We start from the raw sequence: 22541 nt of genomic DNA on the forward strand, positions 1-22541 counted from the left end.
CAAATAGTTACCAATGATCCATTATCATCCATAAAAATAAAACCTTTGCCAATTATTGACGTGTAAGGAGCAGCATCTGTTTGGGAACCCTCGATGAAGTTGTGCGACTTTCCATAAACTGTCCAAACCATAACACCACCTAGCTTCTCCGGAGTCGAAATGTCGGTCTCTTGTTCTTCTCCAAACCTTCTCCCGGCCGTCGGAAGACTTCCAACAAAACCTCGACTCATCCGAAAACAAGATTTTAGTTCACTCTTGGTCAGACCAATTGACGTGATTTCTTGCGAAACTTAACAGAGTTGTTCCGTTCCTTGTCAGATGATCTGCCACTGGAACGCCTTCTCGTATATATCCAGCTTCTGAGTCGTCACCTTACTGTGCGTAAACTGACATTAACATTTCTTACTTGTTGAAGACGTCGCTTGAGCTCAACAGCGATAGAATGGCGATTATGGTGTACATTGGAAACAATAAAACGATCATCTCTCTGAGATGTAACACGATGGCGGCCTGATCCGTGCCTTGTTGAGTAACCTCTAGTATCTTCGATTGAAGACCCTTTGGGCAGTCGTTCTTCGATAAGCACCCCGGCCACATAGACTTCTCATCTTCCTCGCCCAACAATGCTTTGCTTCTAGCCAAATCTGTATCACTTAAAACTACAATATCACTCAAACAAATTCGAAACTTAAAAATGATGAGAACTGATTGACTATTCAAAGATTTATTTATAAATTCCAATTGTAAACACAACTGGGAGATTTTATGTCTTTTTACCTCTAATCCTTTAAAACGGACGGAACATTGTTGTAAGGTTATCAATGGAGGATTGCCTAAGATATAATTAAAATATTAATGGTGGCCACCTTTTGCTTCAAAATACGAAGGTCCTGTTTTATTGTCTTATTGAAGAGAACCACTTGAAGTTTAATTTGATGTATTATGGTAAAGGTGTGGTCCTTATATCAAATTATTGTCTTATTCTAGTGTACATATTTTACAAATGTGTTTCCTTTATGACATTCAGCCAAGTAATAGAACAATCGAGTTAAAACTTGAGGATATCCAATTTGTGGACAGTTGAGTTTGGTAAATAATCTAGTCAGTCCTTTCATTTCTTGTCGTTTATTTTTTTAAGAACCATTAGTTCTATCTTGCGAAACTTAACCTGTTAACTGTAAACTTAACCTGATCTGTTCTGTGCCTTGCCAGAAGTTCTGAACCAGTGGCCTTCTCGCATGCAATCGAGTTTCTTAAAGTCTTCGCCTTATAGTGTATAAACTGACATTAACATTTATAACTTGTCGAAGTCGTTGCTTGATCTCAAGAGAGTCGGGACTACATAACTGTTCACTTCAGTTGATTTGAAGCCCGATCTAGGTAGGTACTAATGATCCTAGCTATGTAGGGTCTTGCATAAAAATAAAACCGTTGCCATTTAGTGGCGTGTAAGGAACAACAGCTGTTTGGGAACCCTCGATAAACATCAAGTTTCCATAGACTGTCCAAACCATGACACCACACCAACATAGCTTCTCCGGAGTCGAATGTCGGTTTCCTGTTCTTATTCAGATCCTCTTTAGGCTTTCGGAAAACCTAAAACAACCTTGACTCCTATGGAAACAAGATTTTAGTACAATCTTGCTCGGGGCAATTGAAGTGATTCCTTGCGAAACTTAACCGAGCTGTTCTGTGCCTTGTCAGAAATTCTGGACCAGTGGCAGGCCTTCTCGAACGTAATGTAGCTTCTGAAAATCTTCTCCTTACAGTGCATAAACTGACATTACCATTTCTAACTTGTCGAAGTTGTTGCTTGATCTCAACAAAGTCGGGACTACATAACCATTCGCTTCAAAAATTGATTTGAAGCCCGTTCCAAGTAGTTACCTCCCTGAGATGTAACCCGATGGCGACCTGATCCGTGCCTTATTGAGTAACCTCCAGTATCTTGGTAGACCCTTCGGACTTCTGGGTTAATCACCATGGCCACTACGCTTGACTTCTTCCATCTCCTAACAATTCTATGATTCTAGCTGAATCTGTATCTCTTAAAGCCATCACTCAAACAAATTCGAAACTTAAAAATGACGAGAAGAAATTAACTATTCAAATATTTATTTATAAAATCCAATTGTAAATACAACTGGGAGATTTTATGTCTTTCATTTACCTCTAATCGTTTAAAACGGACCGAACATTGTTGTAAGGTTATCAATGGAGGATTGCGTAAAAGGTAATTAAAAATACTTAGAGTGGCCGTTGTTTGCCTGTAGAATATTAATAATAGAAAAAAAGAAAAGAATAACAAGCTTAATTTCTTTCAAATAAACAGCTTTGGCATCTCATAATAAAACATCAACTAACCGCAATCAAAGGTAGGAACCGTTGGAAAATTAGTAGCTTTTATGATTCCAAAGTTTCGATTATTTTCTTCAAATTTCTCTTTTAAGATCCGGTCCGACAATACAAGAAGAACACTTTTTCAACGCACTTGTTGACACTTGCTATGCATCCAAGGATCGATCTAATCTCGACCTGGTTTCTTCTTTAAACCCCAATTTTTTAAGAGGAAGACAAAGAGAAAGTTTGTTTTAATGATAATTAAAAGGTTTTTATTATTCCTTTGGAATGCTTTAAAAGGACCCTTGGGTTCGAAAGGAAAACGGGTTGCCTACACTCAACAACCTACCTCATCACAAATGTCCTGATGACCGTGTTTCTCATCATAGTCGCTAGTACTTTCTCACAACGTCTGAGTAATTACAAATTTTCAACTATTAATTACCAAGAAAAACAATAATTTTTATATTTGTGCATGTTTGATATCTCGTACTTCCACTTAGCTACTTTATATTAAGTGTTTTATTGCAAATTTGAACATTATTATAATATAAGTACAATAATAAAAATAATAATGTTAACAATTGAATTTATAAATCGAGCTAGACAGTTCGTGAGAAGAGATGAAGAAAAACGCTGGGCCGGTACTGAAAACAATGGTACAAAAGAAGTAGGTGTGGGTAAACATGGACTTTGACCAACAATAACTTGATTTCAAGAAGAATACATACATTTAGTGTCGAAAAAATTTACATACTCATGAAAAAATACGAGATAAAATAAGAAAAGGAATATTTTTACGAATTAGGGTACGTGAATAGGTCAAATACACAAAACACCGCCATAAAATATAAACAAAAAATTGAATACATATTTTTTTATGTTAAACGAACACCTAACAATGTATAAGAGCTAAACATAATTTGACAAACCTTTGCTTTTGGTGTAAAAATTCAATAAAATTTTCAAACTCTTTTCTTATCAATATCGTTTATTGGTTTATTTATTACTGTAGATTAAATGGTGTGTTTTAACAGGACCGGTAGTCTAATTCAAACCTTAAAAATAAAAATAAATAACAATGATATTACCGACAGAATAGAAGAAATAAAGGCCAAATAAAATAAAAATCGAGATAAATATTTGAGGTTTGGCAATTTTCGATCATTTTGGTCTGCCCCCTCGCTGTTTTGGTCATCTAGCCATCTTCAGTGGAGGGAATAGTTTAGATAAACAAGATGGCGAGAAGCCGAAATGCCTGCGATAGACCAAATCGGCAAGAATACGAGGGTTGAAATGATCAAATACTGCCAAGAGATAAATATTTATACAATTTTTTTTAATCAGGCACATTTCAAGAAAGACAGGAGAAAACCAAATCAATTTTTTAACATGCAAAACAAATTAACCATGGAAGATATTGAATATTGATACATGTCTTATTAAATCAGCGAGAACTACGATTTTCCAGGTTCACCAGCTCGCTGCTACTGCAAAAGTCTCACATTTGTTGTTTATCCATTTTGTCTTTAGCGTTTTTTTTTTTTTTTTGTCAAAATAACAGGCAGAACAACGACTGAAGATGGCGATTATTCGAAACACGACCAGCAAACAATAACAACAGATAGTCAAATATTATTAGCAAAACCAAACTACAGGTTCATGAAATAGCTGGCTTCAACGAAATATCTCACGTTTGCTGTTTATCAAACTCTTTCGGTAGTTTTCATATTTAGTGGCAAATATGTGGCATAGTAGCCATAAAAAATATTTCATTAACAAAAGCCTAAAAACGTTAGGCAGAGCAAATCATCGGGAACAGACGGACCAGTTTGATCGGATGACAAGAGAAAACCACTTAGCCATTTTAAATCACAGAATACAAAAATTATTAATACCGATGCACGTCTGAAGACAAAACCAGCGAGAATATGCGGACCAGGATTAGCGGAGACGACCAAACTCCAGGTGCATCACCTCGCTGATTTCAACAAAATGTTCGATATTTATCCGACGAATTTTGACTTGTGGCGTTTTTAATCTTGTCTGTTACATTAAAATAATAATAAATAATACACGGACTATCCACTGACGACAACGAGACGCCGAAGCGCGTCCGGCAGTCCAAACCTCGAGGAGAGGCAGTAAAAAATAATCTGAAAAGAAAGACAAACCTACAGGTTCATCACCGCGCAGACTCTAAGAGAAAATCTCACAATAAATTTATACTGTTTTTCTATTATGGAACAATATCTATTTTAAGATGAAAGCGATAAACTGCTTGTAAAATATACTTAAAGTGGTAGGCTGGAAACTTCGATTTTTCAAATGTATCGTTGAAAAACATTTATTGACTTTTATCCAAGCGGCAAGAAAAATTCTTTAAAGCAATTTAATAAAAGGTTTTCAAGTAACGAAAAAAAATTGCAAAAAATTTTTTCCGTCGGAGTACACGAGAGTTTGAACATTTAAACAAATATCCCGTGAAAAAACTTAAACTTTTTCGATTTCAGATGGTTTATGCTTAAATTCTTTCTATTCTGTAATGAATGTTTTAAATAGGTTTTGTGTGATTTATCTGTTGAAGTTATGAATCAGTAAATTTGGTCGTTATCGATCGTTATATTACTAAAAAAAATACAGCAACCCCGGGCGGACCAGGATGAACAGGACAATTTAAGTTTGTTATTTTAACTTTCAAATTAGTACGTAATTTTAAAAAAAATCTTTAAAGTATCTGGACTTAATTTTTCCTTTACTTAAAAATTTTTTTCTGATTGGTAACAAATGTATAAGGAAGGTACATGAAACTTTGGTACTTTCAAGCAACGATATTGACCCCAATTTGACTAATGTGGTTAATTAGGAAAGAAACTTATTAACGACACTTACGTTAAATATGTTAGATTATTCCTTGCCTAATTTGTATTTCTGATTTTCCTTGGGTTTTAAATTAGTATAAATTTTTGAATTAAAGAGAAAATTATTTAAACAATAAAGTATCTCATTGAACAATCGTTTCTAAAGCAAAAAAAATTGTTGTACCTAACTTTCTTTTTGGCTTCTTAAGTATCCTTCTTTTTGTTTTGTCAGTCCTATTTCAATATTATGATGACTTTCAATTAATTAAGGTTTTTAATTGAGATAAAAAAGTCAGAGTCACGAGCGGGATTCGAACCCATGACCTTCGGCTTGATACGCCACTACTCTACCACTTGAGCAGTGAGCAATCGTGACTTCGATCCACTCGGGCACTAACTTCCCATCTCAACCCCACCTTTTGGATTTTCCATCCTTTTTGCCAATTGTGCCAAGAAAAATTAAAAAAAAATTGGGGTTGAGATGGGAAGCTAGTGCCCGAGTGACTTCGATCCACTCGGGCATTAGCTTCCCGTCTCAACCCCACTTTTTTTTCTAATTTTTCTTGGCACAATTGGCAAAAAGGATGGAAAATTTAAAAGGTGGGGTTGGGATGGGAAATTAGTGCTCGAGTGGATCGAAGTCACGATAGCTCAAGTGGTAGAGTAGCGACGTATCAAGCCGAAGGTCGTGGGTTCGAATCCCGTTCGTGACACTGACTTTTTTATCTGAACTAAAAACCTTAATTAATTGAATGATATTAATTGGTCACGCGGACCACGAATAATAGTGAAGATTATGAATGCTTCACTTCTTAATAAATTAATAACAATTACTTTAAAAATTATTGTAATTATTAATTTTTAAATAAATAAAACATTTCTTCTTTTCTAACCCGATATTTGTCAACAGTTCGATCGTTCAAGTTCAATAAAAAAATAAATAATAATAATACAGCGAGACTGAGCGGACCAGAATGAACAGGACAATGACAAACAATGCAGATTGACAAGGCGTTGTTTTGATTTGAAATAGCAGAAACTTGAAAGAAGTTATAACTTAAAGATATGATTTTGGTTTAGGGGATGAAATTGTTTAATTAAATTTGACGATTTTAACAAGTTTACTATTTAAATTATATTAAAAACCGATGCACTTATTGTCTAACCGTTTTAACACCTCCACCTTAAAATATTGGCCTAAAATCAGTACTCACGATAATAATCCTCATGGCGTTTCCTAGTTTCTGATATCGTGACATTCGCGTCAGATCGACGGATCGGTCAAATGTTCGCCCCGATTGGGAAAAAAGAGCGGGATCACTGAACGGTCACAGTTGTGAGAGGGTTGTCTGTTTCACTGGGAAGCACTTGATTTACACTCCATGTCGGGGATGAGCCAATGCCCACGGGGATGACGACCGTCTAAAACCCCTCCAAGGTCGGTGGGAAGATATATACGTCTGACCCAGAAACCCCCTCTTAAGATTTCCCTTTCCATCCGACGGAGGCCCTCAAGAGGTAGAAGCCACATGCTACACACCACTTTCAGGTTCACCTTTCGTTTTAAAACGGATTTAAATTGAAATCCTATGATTCTCATCGGAACGGTTTACTGAGATTTTAAAACCAAAAAAAGTGGATAAACAAGTGTGTAACAAAGCATGCTGTATGTATGTTTGTTGTTACAAAATATCAATTGATTTGATTTCAACTCAAGGGTGAACTAATTAATCATTTAATTAATGACTATAGAAACATCAACCGAAGAACTTCATATCCTTGGAAAAATATCTTTATCTCTTATAATATTATTTGTATTTAATATTTAGCAAAAATATACCATAAAAATTAATGAAATTCAAAGATTTACTCTAAAAACTATATTCTGTGAAGTTATTTCATTAAATCCATTATGTTTAGTGATCTATTGACCAAATTACTTCTTTCAATTAATTAATCTTTTTATGTAATGATTTAATTGAAATGAAAAACATCGTGGCACTAGCTTTTTCATTTCAACCAAAACCTTACATAAAAAGATACATAAAACTTGAAGGACAGTACTGTAAGTACTACGACCAAAACCTATAATAGTTACAATCAGGGACCGGATTTTTATGCAGTAAAAATTGCCAAAATATGCCATAAAATATGCAGTTGAAAGCCTTGAAATATGCAATAATATGCAGTATTAATACGTTAAAAGTTACGAGGTTTTTTTGAACGAGGGTATTTCAACTACGAGATTATTTGAACCCTCGGGGTGCCGATGTTTTTGAAAAAAAAAGCCCATTTGTAAATGGGAACATATATGCCGGGTTCGAATGCAGAACCCCTGGATTCGAACCCGGGACCTTTACAGTGATGAGCGCCGTGTCAACGCCTAACCATTGCGGCCACGACGACCCCTAGATTTTATTTACATTAAAAAAAATATTTTCTCACTTACATAATTAAATTATATATTTTATACTAATTGAGTATAAATGTTAATAAACAAGTACTTCTCTAAATTGTCTTCAGTGACATAGTGCCTATGGTCACTTAAAATTTGTGAGAATATTGAATATTAAAATAAGATTCACTAATTTCGTGGTCCGCTTGACCAATGAATATATTACAATTTATTATTATTTATTATTTTGGTTGAGATAAAAAGTCAATGGCATGAGCGGGATTCGAACCGAATCGTAACCGCTCAAGTGGTAGAGCAGTGGCATATCTAGCCGAAGATCGTGGGTTCGAATCCCGCTCATGCCATTGACTTTTTTTATCTCAACCAAAAACCTTAATTAATTGTAATTAAAATAAGACCTAAGAAGGGGTTTTATATTATTTTGTCGGTATTTCTAGATCTTCTCTTACCATCGTTGCGGCCTGTTTCAGTTTTCTTTGAACTAAACCAACTTTTCGTCAACTTGTTATTTTTTTATATTGTTTTATGCTTCCGCCCCCCTTGAAAGCCAATATACAATTTTAAATATTTTGCACGATAAATGCGATTTTACGTAAAATCCTTCAAATATGCAATTTTATGCGATATTCATCAAATATCAAATGAATATATCAAAGCATATCAAAAATATGCTCTATAAAACGTCCAGCTACCTAGATGGACAATTGATTTCTTCGGTCGTATGTGGTGGCAAAAAAATATGAAACTGCATAAAAATCCGGTCTCTAGTAATAATAATAAAAATAGAAAAATAGGGAGGGGGCGTGAGATCGAACCTGGGACCCTACTAGTGATGAGTCCCCGACCGACCGTCATACCATTGAAGCTATAAATATTTGTATGAATAGTTCGATCGATAGGATGGAGGGAAAAACAACGTGAAAAAAACAAGATGAGTTTAAATTTTATCCCCCCTCCATATTGTTTATATTTGGGCGATTTTGTGAAAAACCCCGAGGAACGTAAATTTTTTCTTTTATCTTAGTGTCTTATGAACCAAAACGTTTTGATCCGACTTCGGGACACGGATAACAACTTAATTATTTTAAATGGCAAGGCACTCATCAATGAACATTTTTCAAAAGGATTTTTGATCCAGATTTCAAAGGTGCAAACAGTTTTTAATTTGGGGCAACCGTTCTCAAGCTATTTGCAAAAAAAATTCTGTACAGTGTTTTTCGAGTAAAGTAAAATTTCTCCAACTTCTTCAACCAATCACCAATAATTTCAATTGATAGTAAATTTCTTGTTCGTAGTACAGAAAGAAAAATTTCGCAATACTGTCCTCATGGATCCATCCTGTCACATGGATGGAACACACCCTCTGGATATGGTGTATAAAAGCACAATTCAGCCTGGTGCAAATTGTGGGGTTTTCACAAAAACACCCCAATAAAAAAAATAAAAGTGGAGGAACGGAAGTTAAACTCATCCTATTTAAATTTTTTTCAAACTAAACTGTACTTTTGCGAGAACAAATTGAGCTTTTTTCTAATCCAAAATTCTAATATTTCTAAGACGAAACATTTTCTAAATCAATTTAGTTGTTTGATATACAAAGGTCGAATTTTGACTGGAAAAAATTAAATTTGATTTAGAAAAATTGCAATTTGATTTGTATTAAGTTTGATCTGGTTTGAAAAAAGTTCAATTTAGTTTAGAAATAGTTCGTTGAAGTTCGGAAAAATTAAATTTCTATTGGAAAACATTCGTTTGGGTTTAGAAAAAGTATAATTCGTTTTGAAAAAAGTTCAATCCTATTTGGAAAAGGTTCTGTTTATTGGACTTAGAAAAAGTTTAGTTTGGTTTCAATTGAGTTTAATCTGTTTTGAAAAATGTTCTATTCGGTTTGGAAAAAATTCAATAGGTTTTGAAAAAGTTCAATTCGTTTTGGAAAACGATCGTTTTTGGTTTGGCAAAAGTTCAATTTGATTTAGAAAAAAAATTCGTTTCGGCAAATTTCAAAAAATTAAAACAATTCGGGTAAAACCCAGTCTATTCACAAGTTTTCACACTTGTCACAAACTATGAACAAAACTTACAATTCGTGCATGACGAGATACACATATGGGTAAAGATTTAGAAAAAGGAAAAAGAATACTATAGTAATGTCGATTATAACCCGAAAAAAAAAGAATTTTTAACTTTTTCGTACGTCCTGAAAAGAATAATGAATTTTTGCACAAAGGCACACTTTCACAGGATCTGATTAACATAATTGCGTTTCTTATTTGTATACATTCGGCAAAAAATGAAATGAAGATATGAATGTGTGAATTTATAAAATTCAAATCAGCCACTGATGATGCAGGTCTGACAGACCAAAACAAATAATTAGGCGGGTCTGGCTGATCTAAACAGGCATTGGATGTTGTGGGACAAAGCTGACGAAAGAGCACACAGAACAACCACCGAAGATGAGGAAGGGCGATTCATAGACGTGACCTGATGATCGAAAACGTCCAAGTAGTACAAATTCACTTGCTGAGTGAATGTATTTTCTCGCGGGTTTTATATTGTTTTAAGTTACATCAGAAGTGATTTGAATAAAATGACAAGATGATATCTTGACAAAATATCTCATATCATTATTCGGAGATCGTGAGCTGGTGTGATGTAGGTTTCAGAAAAACGTTTTCTTTATCGTGCCAACGTTTCGATCTTTATTGAGATCATCTTCAGGGCCTGGGATTTATAATTGTACAGATACATGTAGGATGTGAAAAAATGAATTTATACAATGCTAGAAATTTTAGAGAAAAAAATGAATTTAAACAATGCTAGAAAATTTTAGATTCAAATTAATGAATTTATACAATGATAGAATATTTTAGATTCAATCAAAGTATTTGATAACAACAAACACTTTGAGTGAGTACAAATACTTTGATTGAATCTAAAATTTTCTAGCATTGTGTAAATTCATTTTTTTAATCTAAAAGTTATAGCATTGCATAAATTCAATTTTTTTTAATCTAAAATTNAAAATTTTCTAATATTGTATAAATTCATTTTTTCTCATCCTACTTGTATTTGTAAAATTTAAAGAATGTTTATAAATTTAAGGCCCTGAAGATGATCTCAATGAAGATCGAAACATTGGCACGATAAAGAAAATGATTTTCTAAAACCTACGTCACACCAAACCGCATCTCACGACCTCCAAATAATCATTTGCTAACGGTCACTAAGCACCACACATATCTCATATCGTTTAACTGGCATAATTTTAGGTGGGACGGTAAGCAGAAAATTTTAGAAACGCGGAATTTTTGATCCGAGGGAAGAAGATTTCACTGAGCCCGGAATGTCATGCGATTTTCACAATTGAGTGAAGGGTCGTCCAACGATAACCAAACGGACGGGGACCAGGGCTGGAACTCTTGAAGTAGAACGGTAAAGAGTTGCTTTGACAGAGTTGGCATTTTATAAAAAATAGCCTCTGACTGTATTTCATTGACATTAAGGAAAAGTGTGTGCTGATTTATTGCCATTACAATAGAAATAATAAATAGTAGACTTCATGTAAAAGGCGAAAGGACCTTTTCTTCGGGTCGTCCAGACGATTATTTCTTAATTTCTCTTCTAGATGAGGTATAGAAAAGTGGAGGACCTTAATTTCCAAACAGTTTTCAATGCAATTATTAGTTGATAAGTTAAGGAAAAGATCATTTTTAAATAAAAAATCGGTTATGTTTGTTTTTTTGAGTTAGGAAAGGTTCATGGAGCGTGGGGATGAAATGGTACAATTATGCTGCGACCTTCGAACATCCCAGGTCAGCCTCTTAAAAAAACGCCCATTTCCGTTCCTTCGGAGGATTGGATAAAAGGGTAACATTTCGAAGATCTCCGATGGTAATTGGCGAAAACTAACAGGAAGTCGCGGCTCCGCGTTTAGAAACGTACGTGACGCAAATGGTAAGCTCCCGTTTGAAAAATCTCACTGCGTACGGCAATATTGTAAAGTATGAAAACGACTTCATTTCACTTTCTTTCGCGGCGGCAGAATGAACACGAGAATAATTGCACAAATTATTACACATTCCAGCATTGCACCCCTACTAAAAAAAGCTATTAAGAAAAGGCGGAAGTTATTTATGGAGTTTCTTTATAATCTGTTTTCTCGCCCGACCCCTAATATGGAAAAACCACTCTGTTAACCATTATATACGCATTAAAAAGACTAGAGAAAAAAGTCAAAATAAATTATTATAAAGCTTGGAAATCAATAGACAACCTTGAGAGGGTCCAAAAGAATTCAGGTATAAGGACCCTAAGATAGGTAGGTATCCTTTTTTTTTAAACCCTTGCGTGCCCGACGGAAGGGCTAGACTAGAAAAAATCATCCAAGGATGAGAAATGTTATTAGATAGATAGGGTTGATGTTGATGGCAGTCCTTTTATCTTTGGGCGACTTATTACGACGGCTTCAAGCGAGTACTAATGGTTCTTAAAAAAATAAACGACAAGAAATGACTGACTAGATTATTTACCAAACTCAACTGTCCACAAATTGGATATCCTCGAGTTTTAACTCGATTGTTCTATTTCTTGGCTGAATGTCATAAAGGAAACACATTTGTAAAATATGTACACTAGAATAAGACAATAATTTGATATATGGACCACACCTTTACCATAATACATCAAATTAAACTTCAAGTGGTTCTCTTCAATAAGACAATAAAACAGGACCCTCGTATTTTGAAGCAAAAAGTGGCCACCATTAATATTTTAATTATATCTTAGGCAATCCTCCATTGATAACCTTACAACAATGTTCGGTCCGTTTTAAAGGATTAGAGGTAAATAAAAGACAGATAAAATCTCCCAGTTGTATTTACAATTGGATTTTATAAATAAATATTTGAATAGTCAATTTCTTCTCATCATTTTTAAGTTTCGGATTTGTTTGAATGATGGCTTTATGGGAAACAGATTCAGCTAGAATCATAGAATTGTTAGGAGATGGAAGAAGTCAAGCGTAGTGGCCAGGGTTCTTAACATCCCCAGAAGTCCGAAGTGTCTACCAGGATACTGGAGGTTACAAGGCATGGATCAGGTCGCCATCGGGTTACATCTCAGAGAGGTAACTACTTGGAACGGGCTTCAAATCAATTTTTGAAGCGAATGGTTATGTAGTCCCGACTTTGTTGAGATCAAGCAATAACTTCGACAAGTTAGAAATGGTAATGTCAGTTTATGCACTGCAAGGAGAAGATTTTCAGAAGCTAGGTAACGTTCGAGAAGGCCTGCCACTGGTCCAGAACCTCTGACAAGGCACAGAACAGCTCGGTTAAGTTTCGCAAGTAATCACTTCAATTGCCCCGAGCAAGATTGAACTAAAATCTTGTTTCGGTAGGAGTCAAGTATATTTTAGGTCTTCCGAAAGCCTAAAGAGGGTCTGGATAAGAACAGGAGACCGACATTTCGACTCCGTAGAAGCTATGTTGGTGGTGGTGTCATGGTTTGGACAGTCTATGGAAAGTCTCACATCTTGATCTTTATTGAGGGTTCCCAAACAGCTGTTGTCACACGCCACTAATTGGCAACGGTTTTATTTTTATGCATGACAATGCAAGTCCCCACATAACTAGGATCATTGGTACCTACCTGGAGTGGGATTCAAAACTATGTTTGAAGTGAACAATCAAGACAAGTCACAGAACAGCTCGGTTAAGTTTCGCAAGTAATCACTTCAATGGTCCCGAGCAAGATGGAACTAAAATTTTGTTTCCGTAGGAGTCAAGGTTTTTTTAGGTCTTCTGAAAGCCTAAAGAGGGTTTGGATAAGAACAGGAGACTGACATTTCGACTCCGTAGAAGCTATGTTGGTGGTGGTGTCATGGCTTGGACAGACTATGAGAGTTTCCAAAAAGTTGTTGTTCCTTACACGTCACTAATTGGGAACGGTTTTATTTTTATGCATGACAATGCAAGACCCCACATAGCTAGGATCATTGGTACCTACTTGGAACGGGCTTCAAATCCATGTTTGAAGTGAACAGTTATGTAGTCCCGACTCTGTTGAGATCAAGCAACAATTGCGACAAGTTAGAAATGTTAATGTTAGTTTACACACTGTAAGAAGCTTTAAGAGCTGGTTTACGTGCGAGAAGGCCTGCAATTGGTCCAGAACTTCTGACAAGGCACAAAACATTGGCTCGAGCAAGATTGAACTAAAATCTTGTTTTCGGATGGATCAAGGAAGGTCATTAGTCAAGGTAGGTATTAGAGGTCTTCTGACGGCTGAGGGAGCATTTGGAGAAAAACAAGAGAGCGATACATCCCCGCAGTATTTCCACTCCGGAGAAGTTGGTGTCATAATACCATTCATAGAATAAACATGATAATAAAAATGGATTAACTAATAAGTAGCCAAGGGGAAATGGTTTCTTTTAATAGTTATCCATATAGTTTTAAATTAGATTTCACATAATCTCAACTGATTACAGATTAAAATCGGCTTCTGGAGGAGTAGTTGTGTTTTGGAAGCGAGAGTTCAATTGAAGCCGTTCATTATAATTACAACGATGAAGCCCTCGGTCATACTAGTAAAAACGGGCTGACATTTCAATTCGACTCTGATTTCTACTCTTTGAAGCTTTCTCTCGTGTTGGCATGTCGGCTTTTTTTCCTGACTTTAAATAGAAATGAGTTTACAGTTCTGCATAAACCCACTTTGCATACAGAAGTGTAAAAATACCCATTCGGTCTGCGTGTTTAATTGTAATTAAACGGAGCTGTGCAATCCGAATCACACTACCTAAGTGAAACTTCATATCACTCCAAATTTTTTTAAATTTTTTTTTTCACAAATAACAAATATCTGTGAGTCGTTAGAACTTTAAATTAAGAAGTTGACGATTCGGCAATAATAGTTTTCATGTTTCATTTGAACAGACAATGTAACTGAAGTAAACAAAGGCGAAGAAATTTTCAAAAATACGTTTTGCTACTTAAACAATACTTGATGATACACTCAAAGACCAAAACCGGACCCTTGTATTTATTGATTTATTTTCAACAAAAACTGTAATTAATTATAATCAACATACTTTTAAAGAAAAATATAACATCTAGCTAAATAAAAAATATATAAAGTAATATGCATAAATATATAGTAAAACAATTTTAACAAAAATGTTACTATTGGAAATAATGAAGAAAATGTTCAATTCAGTACGGAATATTTCCTCTCTTGCGTCGATCACCACTTGCATTCGACGTGACATCGATTTGATGAGGTTTTGAATCTAGTTGTGTGGATATTACTTCATACTCCACCAACAGCGCTATTCTTAATTCCTGCGAATTCTCTATCATCACTGGGCTACTTTTTGTCCTGTTTGTCAACTCTTCTCAAAGGTATTCGATTGGGTTTAAGCCGGGACTACTTGCTGGTCACTCCACTAGTCACACTAGAAACAATTAAATTGGAAAGGAACTAAACAATTCGGGCATAAACCATAATCAACAAAATCAGACACCCATTATTAGAAATGGGGACTGATTATATGATCCCGGAAATATTTTTCACTGCTTCCTATAAAGTCTCAACGGGCTACAAAGGAGAGGAAGAACACAGGAGAGCATTAGATACAATGATGTGGTATACAGATGGCTCCAAAACAAACGAAGGATTCGGATCGGGCATTTTCTGTATAAGCCCAAAACATGAGCAATCAAACTCATTAGGGAAGTACACTTCTGTCTTTCAAGCAGAAATACATGCCATCAATGCTTATGCCCTGGAAAATCTTAAAAGAAGTTACACTGGCAAAAAAATCCTCATAAGATCTGATAGCCAAGCAGCCATTAAAGCATTAGCATGTAAAAGAATCACATCAAAACCAGGGGAAACACAACAACCTGATGATATCTTGGGCAGAGGGGAATTTTGGGTAACGACAAAGCAGACAGTCGGGCCAGAGGAGGATCTGCAAGACCATACATAGGCCCTGAACATATATTGGGTTGTCCGGAAAATAATGCAGGATTTTGGTATTAAACAAAAAAAAAGAAACTAGTTACTTTAAAGCAATGTTCTTTAATCAAAATAACAATACATTTCTCCCAACGTGTTGGTAACTTATTAATTCCGTCTGAGTAGAATTCAGAATTTTTAGAATTGATAAAGTCAATAAATGCATTTTCCAGTTCCGTTTGATTTTTGAATATTATGTGTTCTAAGTAGTGGTCCAGGTGTCTAAAAAAATGGTAGTCAGTAGGCGAGAGGTCCGGAGAGTAGGGTGGGTGAGGCAAAGTTTCATAGCCAAGCTCCAATAATTTTTGTGACGTTACACGTGACACATGTGGTCGAGCGTTGTCAAGCAACAAAATGGGCCCTTTCCGATTGACCAAAGAGGGCTTCATTACTGCCAATTTCTGATGCATGGTATTAATTTGGTTACAGTATGATTCAGCATTGATGGTTTCGCCAGGATTTAAGAAGCTGTAGTGTATTAAACCAAATGAAGCCCACCATACCGTAACCATTACCTTTTTTTGATGAGTTGGGGGCTTTGGAAAATGTATTGGAGCTTCTCCTTTGTCGAGCCACTGTCCAGAACGTCTAGTGTTATCGTAGAGAATCCACTTTTCGTCACATGTAACAATTCTGGCCAGAAATGGGTCATTTTTGTTTCGACAAAGAAGTGATGCACAAACATCAAAGCGCTGATTTTTTTGGCGATCGTTTAATGAGTGTGGAACCCAATTTTCGAGTTTTTTCACTTTTCCAATCGCCTTGAGGTGGTCAGCGACGGTCGTTTTACTGACTTTGAGTTGCTCTGCACCCACCACTGATCGCAGAACATCATCATTAAGAGAGGAAGGCCTTCCACGACCTTCTTCATCTTCAAGGCTGAAATCTCCCTCCCGAAATTTTTTAAACCACCTTTGCACAGTGCACTCATTAACACAACCCTCGCCCCAGACTTGGTTAATGTTTCTAGCCGTTTGGGCTCCGCTTCGGCCGAGTTTAAACTCGTAAAAGAAAATCGTACGAAATTCTCGCTTTGACATTATAAGCATGACTGAATTATTTCCAAGTAGCGGAATGCTACAGAGGTAAACAAACAATATCATTTGGAAGAGGATTAATAAGTGTTGACATTCATACAAATGAGTAATCCTGTAAACGTAAACAGAATATTTTATATAGATTTTTTTTAATGAAAACTTAAAATCCTGCATTATTTTCCGGACAACCCAATACTTATAACAAAAACAAATATAGAATCTTCCATCGCAGAATGGATCGAAACAAAACAAAAGGAGAAGTGGAAAAACTCTAGCAGTGCTAGACATAGTAAACTTATGGTGAAACAACCCTCACCAAGACTGGCAAAAGCATTGCTGCAATTGGAGAGGGCCAAACTCAGAGGAATGGTAGGACTACTAACCGGTCACTGGCAACTGAGAAAACATCTACAGTATATACAACGATGATTCCATTTGCAGATTATGTATTGATGAGGAAGAAACAGCCACTCATATCATCTTCGAATGCAAAGCAACAGCTCAATGGAGATTTAACCTAACGTACGGAAAAAACTTAGGGAATCAAATTGCAGCAGCGACAGTCAATGACCTGATACTTCTAAGGAGAAGGATTGAGTCTATTGCACTGAACTAAGGAACCAGGAAGGTACAATAAACTAAAAGGCTGCAGTGCCTGGGGAGCGCAAATCCCGCTTCCTAGTATCCTTTTTACCATACCATACATACTGGTCACTCGAAACATCGAATTGAAGCCCCTTCCAAGTAGTTACCAATGGTCCTAGCTGTGTGGGGCATTGTCATGCATAAAAATAAAGCATCGCCAATTAGTGGCATGTAAGGAACAACTTCTTTTGATATTCAAAGTATCGCTCAGCTGTTAGGGAACCCTCGATGAAGATCAAATTTGTGTGACCGTCCATAGAAATGTCTGCTCAAGCTATTAGTTTCTTTTATAATTGAAATGTATAAATTATCTCAAAATTTAATTTAATGGTATATACTGAACTAAAAAAGACTTATGAACAGGTGTTTAGTTTTAATTACGATAGATTTTACTAATGTTGTACTTTATTAGTTTCCAGATCATTTTGGTTTTTCTGTCTTAGAAATGTTGATACTAATACCATATAGAAAATCATTTTCTCTTTATGGATAAAGTCAATTGTCTGATGACAATTCATGACAGGATTCTTCAAAGGCTGCACAAGAAGCGTGTGCTCTTCGATGGAAGATTGGGCAGTTTCATCGTGAAGAGAAAAGAGCTCACAGGTCTTGAAAAATGGCCAATGTCGCAAAGCTCGTATCCAGCGAAATCATATTGCCAGTGCCTACCATTGTTTTGGGTTCGTCTTACAGAAACTGCAGAAAGACCCGTCGATTATCAGGTTAAACATAATATTTTTTCAGGATTTTCTTCATCGGGAACTTTCAAACCCGTCGGTTCCAATGAACTTAGCGGAAAATTCATTAGATTTCGTGATCCGATTGACCAAACAACATCTTCCAATTAATTAATCTTTATGTAAGGTGTTGGTTGAGATAAAAAAGTTAGTGTCACGAGCGGGATTCGATAGCTTCGGGATCGTCAGGATTGGTCAAGAGGTAGAGCAGCGGCGTATTTAGCCGAAGGTCGTGGGTTCAAATCCCGCTCATGACACTGACTTTTTTATCTCAACCAACACCTTTCATAAAGATGAGCAGAAAATATTTAATTATGTTCATGTTATTTAACGTCTTTCTCATTATATGAATGAAAAACTTCAATACAAAAGCTGATTTGGATGATTTATATAATTTGTCTATAATCCATTTTTTTATTATATAAATCATTAAGCTGATTCATAATATTTATGCTCAATAAGGAAGGTGGCAAGGGTATATTTTACACTTTGGTGAAAGTATTTTATTTATTAGTGTGTGTGTGGTGTTTAGTGTCCGTTAGTCAATGATTATTCGGAGATCATGAGATGCGGTCTGGTGTGACGTAGGTTTTAGAAAAACATTTGCTTTATCGTGCCAACGTTTCGATCTTTATTGAGATCATCTTCAGCGCTCAGAGTGTTTGTTTTCTGCGTAATTATGTTATTCTTGTGTGTCGTGTTGAGAGTGCAACATAATTACGCAGAATACAAACACTCTGAGCCCTGAAGATGATCTCAATAAAGATCGAAACGTTGGCACGATAAAGCAAATGTTTTTCTAAAACCTAACCCCAGACCGCATCTCACGATCTCCGAATAATTGTTTTATAGTTTTAATTTTATGGATGGGAATTCTGAAAAAAGATGTCTTTTTCTGAGATCTGACATCACCGCTTCCGATGGTGTATAAGAAACAAGAAGAACGTCTGAATTTTGTTAGGGCTTAATATGATATTTTTTGAAAAAATTGTACAGATACATATATATATTTACTGTACCTCATCAACGAACCTTCCAGTGCAAGCCCCATTCTTATTGAACTTAGGGTACAACAAGGATGCTTCCTGAGGCCTTTCTTTTAATATACTCTTGAGTTCTCATCATTGATAACCTAGGTTGAGATTAGCCGTCGACGTTGCAATACTAAAGAGAGCATCATTATCCTAACAATGCCCCCAACATTAACCGATCTCGATGATATACATTTATTGTAGAGTATATCTCTAAATGGTCGTAGCGTTTGTTCACTTCAAGCCAATTATACGAGACACCATAGCACAGAAATTACAATTCCGAACAGCTCTGTTGTCTGTTGCCTTCGTCTTGCCTCTAAAATCTCTTGAGCTGAACATGTGGATTGTTTGTACCTGTCCGAAAATAGTAAATTGCTGTTCAAATTTCATCCAAACCTCTGGTCATTACGCTCCATGGTATATAAGCAACACCTTAAATGGATTTCTGATCTGAATAGTGCTGTCAATGCCAAGATACATGAAGACCACCTTACCAGTGCCGATCAACAAGAAGGTTACAGGCCTTACTAATTTTAACTATTGTTTAATTTTCTAAACATTGTTTATGCATTTTACGTTAATTTTAAATAAATAATTCTTTACACGTTCATGTAATCGCAAGAATAAACACGCTATATTGTATGCTGTGTACGCCTAACTGTAAAGTTATGATTGCTCATTAATCAATAAAGTTTACAATATTTAATAGATGTTAATTTAATTAACTCGTTGATTTCCAGTGAAACGGGTCTAAACGTGAAAATTCCCAATTACAATAGTCGATACGGATCTTCGTCGTCCAGCGTCGCACGAATGCCAAGTGTCGGAACGCCGACTCGAACAGAATATTAAGCTCGGCGAGAAAGTCGACGATTAATTTCACCAAGCATCGGAAAATTTCCCCATTTCAAAAATAAAGGCATAATAAAAAGTTCGTATCAACTTCAAAAAGCTATGATTCTTAGAGCATATGTTTATTCTTATTAAAAAAATTGTGATTATCAAGTTATATCCCAAATCAAGTCCCCAAGAGAAATTCTCACGATAAAGTGATACTTTAAGTACCTATTTTGTAAAAAAAAGAAAACAAATCAAACTTTTTTTAGCCAAAAAACCAATCTATTATTGTACACCCTTAGTACATCAGCATGGTGAGATCGATGGGCTACTACTTAGGTATGCGAGGATTATTAGGTAAAATAGTGGATGGTTTTTGTAAAAGGGATTTGGATGATCGGATAGTTTTGAATGGAACACAAGAGGTTGGGATAAGTGATTGTCACAAGTCAAATGAGGTGTTGTCTATTGAGTTCCTCACTGAAGATGTTGTAATGCCGAAACGCGTTTGAGTAGTTCAACAAACCCGCGAGTGTAGCGCGCCTTATCATCCCTAGGGCCGCTTAGGGTCATCGTATATCTTTCTTTGCAGACTTACATTAGTTCTTTACGTCTGTTATTATATGCTTTACCGGGATAACCTCTCCACACAACGGGCACCTACACGGTCACACCCCCATTACAATGTGCCTTGTTACGACCTATGCGCAACCTGGTAAGCATGACCTTTTCCCTTCTAGACCCAGCCTCAGCAGGCCAGCGAACGCCCATTACAATGTACCCTGTAGATGTAGATGTAGATGTAATAGTCGGGGTGTAACACACTAGCCCTTTAAGTAATTGTAACTCCCGTTCTCTGCCTAAAGCACACCGGTGAGTCCTATTTCATCAAGGAACTTGATTAATAGGCCCGGTTTCGGTTGAATCTCTTCTATGGTCACATTGTACATCCCAAAGCACTTCCTCCTGCGGGCTAGTGTAGCACCGCAGTTTGTTAGTAGGTGTGTTGGTATCTCCTCTACCTCTTTGCAGAAACTGCATGTGCCGTCTTGAATTATAACGATGTTTTTTAAGTGTCCATTTTCCTTGCAGTGTCCAGTTAAGAATCCTATTAGGATTCCAGTTTGTTCCTTTGACACATTCTGTACTTTTTTCTTCCGAAATTTGTTAGGAGATTCTTGGATTGCCTGTGTCCAATGAGTGAATTCCATTGTTCCTTCGTTTTCTTTTTGTCCTTCTGTCTGAGATACTCATAGATAGTATGGGTTCCTATTTCACAGAGGGGTTCGGGTCCTATCAGCTGTGAAGCAGCTCCTTTCCATGCAAGGGTGACCGCCTTCTCGTTGCCTTCTACTCCCATGTGTTCTGGGACGCAGCAGAGGCTTTGTTCTGCGTAATGTGTTTAATTTCGCTTTGCAGTACAACTCCATCTTTGAACCAACGATATTTGAGCTTAGTGCTTTGATGGCTGCTTGGCTATCTGACATGATAGCTATGTCCTTGTTTATTATACCCTTTAGTCATGTTGAGCTAGGTAAATTTCTCAATTGCGTGAATCTCTGCTTGGAAGATACTGGTACATCTTTCCATGGGTTCTGAGTATTTGGTTCCAGGAATAACCAGCTCCTTTCCATGCAAGGATATCCGCTTTCTCGTTGCCTTCTACTCCCGTGTGTCCTGGGACCCAGCAGAGGCTGACTTTGTTCTGCGCACCTAATATGTTTAATGTGTAGAGATTAGAAAATGAAAGGCACGATAAAGAAAATGTTTTTCTGAAACCTACATCACACCCGACCGCATCTCACGATATCTGAATGACAATATGTTTAATTTGGTTTTGCAGTTCAACACCATCTTTGAACTAATGATATTTGAGCTTAGTGCTTTGATGGCTGCTTGGCTATTTGACATAATAGCTATGCTCTTGTTTTTATACCCTTTAGTCAAGTTGAGTTGGGTACATCTCTCGATTGCGGGAATCTCAGCTTGGAAGATACTGGTGTGTTTTCCCATGGGTTCTGAGTATTTGGTTCCAGGACCGAATATACTGCTGCCCCTGTATATATATTATGCAGGGTAGGCGACCAATACCCGAGGGGTCCTGCCCCTGTAGCTTCTTGTGTTCTAGATCCATCTGTGTACCAAAAGATGGTGCCATTCTAAAAGGAGGTGTTTTCCTCTCGTTCTTTTTTGGTGCCTAGGTTTGTTCGGAAGTTTTGATTAAATTCAAACATCCTGTTCATGTCGTCTCTCGGAGCCATGAGTATCGGATGGTCTTTCATTATTTCAACTTCTCCACACAACGGGTACCTCGCGGTCACACCCCCTTACAATGTGTTTGTCTTCCTATGACCTATGCGCAACCTGGTAAGCATGGCCTTTTCCCTTCTAGACCCAGCTTCCGCAGGCCAGGGACCGCCATTACAGTGGTGTTTACAAATATATATCAAGGTCAACCTTTTGTGTATTTTTGAAAGCATACAAAATATCATTCATTAAGATAAATAAAAATCCAAAAGGTTTTTTTTTTGCCTTATGATCTTTGCATATTAGCCATGTGACAATTCATATGTGTGTGTTCAAATTTGGGGGGGTTATTGTGAAAAAAG

General features: G+C 36.4%; 1 protein-coding gene across 1 annotated transcript in view; it reads right to left on the reverse strand.

Moving 5' to 3' along the window:
• LOC106661869 overlaps positions 1–6663 on the reverse strand; it is a 39128-nt gene extending 32465 nt beyond the window's left edge. Inside the window, exon 1 of the mRNA XM_014385593.2 lies at positions 6416–6663. Within this exon, the coding sequence (XP_014241079.1) occupies positions 6416–6460 (45 nt within the window). The 5' untranslated portion in view covers positions 6461–6663. The remainder of the gene's footprint in view (positions 1–6415) is intronic.
• Between the last annotated feature and the right edge of the window lie 15878 nt (positions 6664–22541).

Source organism: Cimex lectularius, unplaced genomic scaffold, assembly GCF_000648675.2.
Source record: "Cimex lectularius strain Harlan isolate CLEC.00 unplaced genomic scaffold, Clec_2.1 scaffold34, whole genome shotgun sequence".
NCBI lineage: Eukaryota > Metazoa > Arthropoda > Insecta > Hemiptera > Cimicidae > Cimex > Cimex lectularius.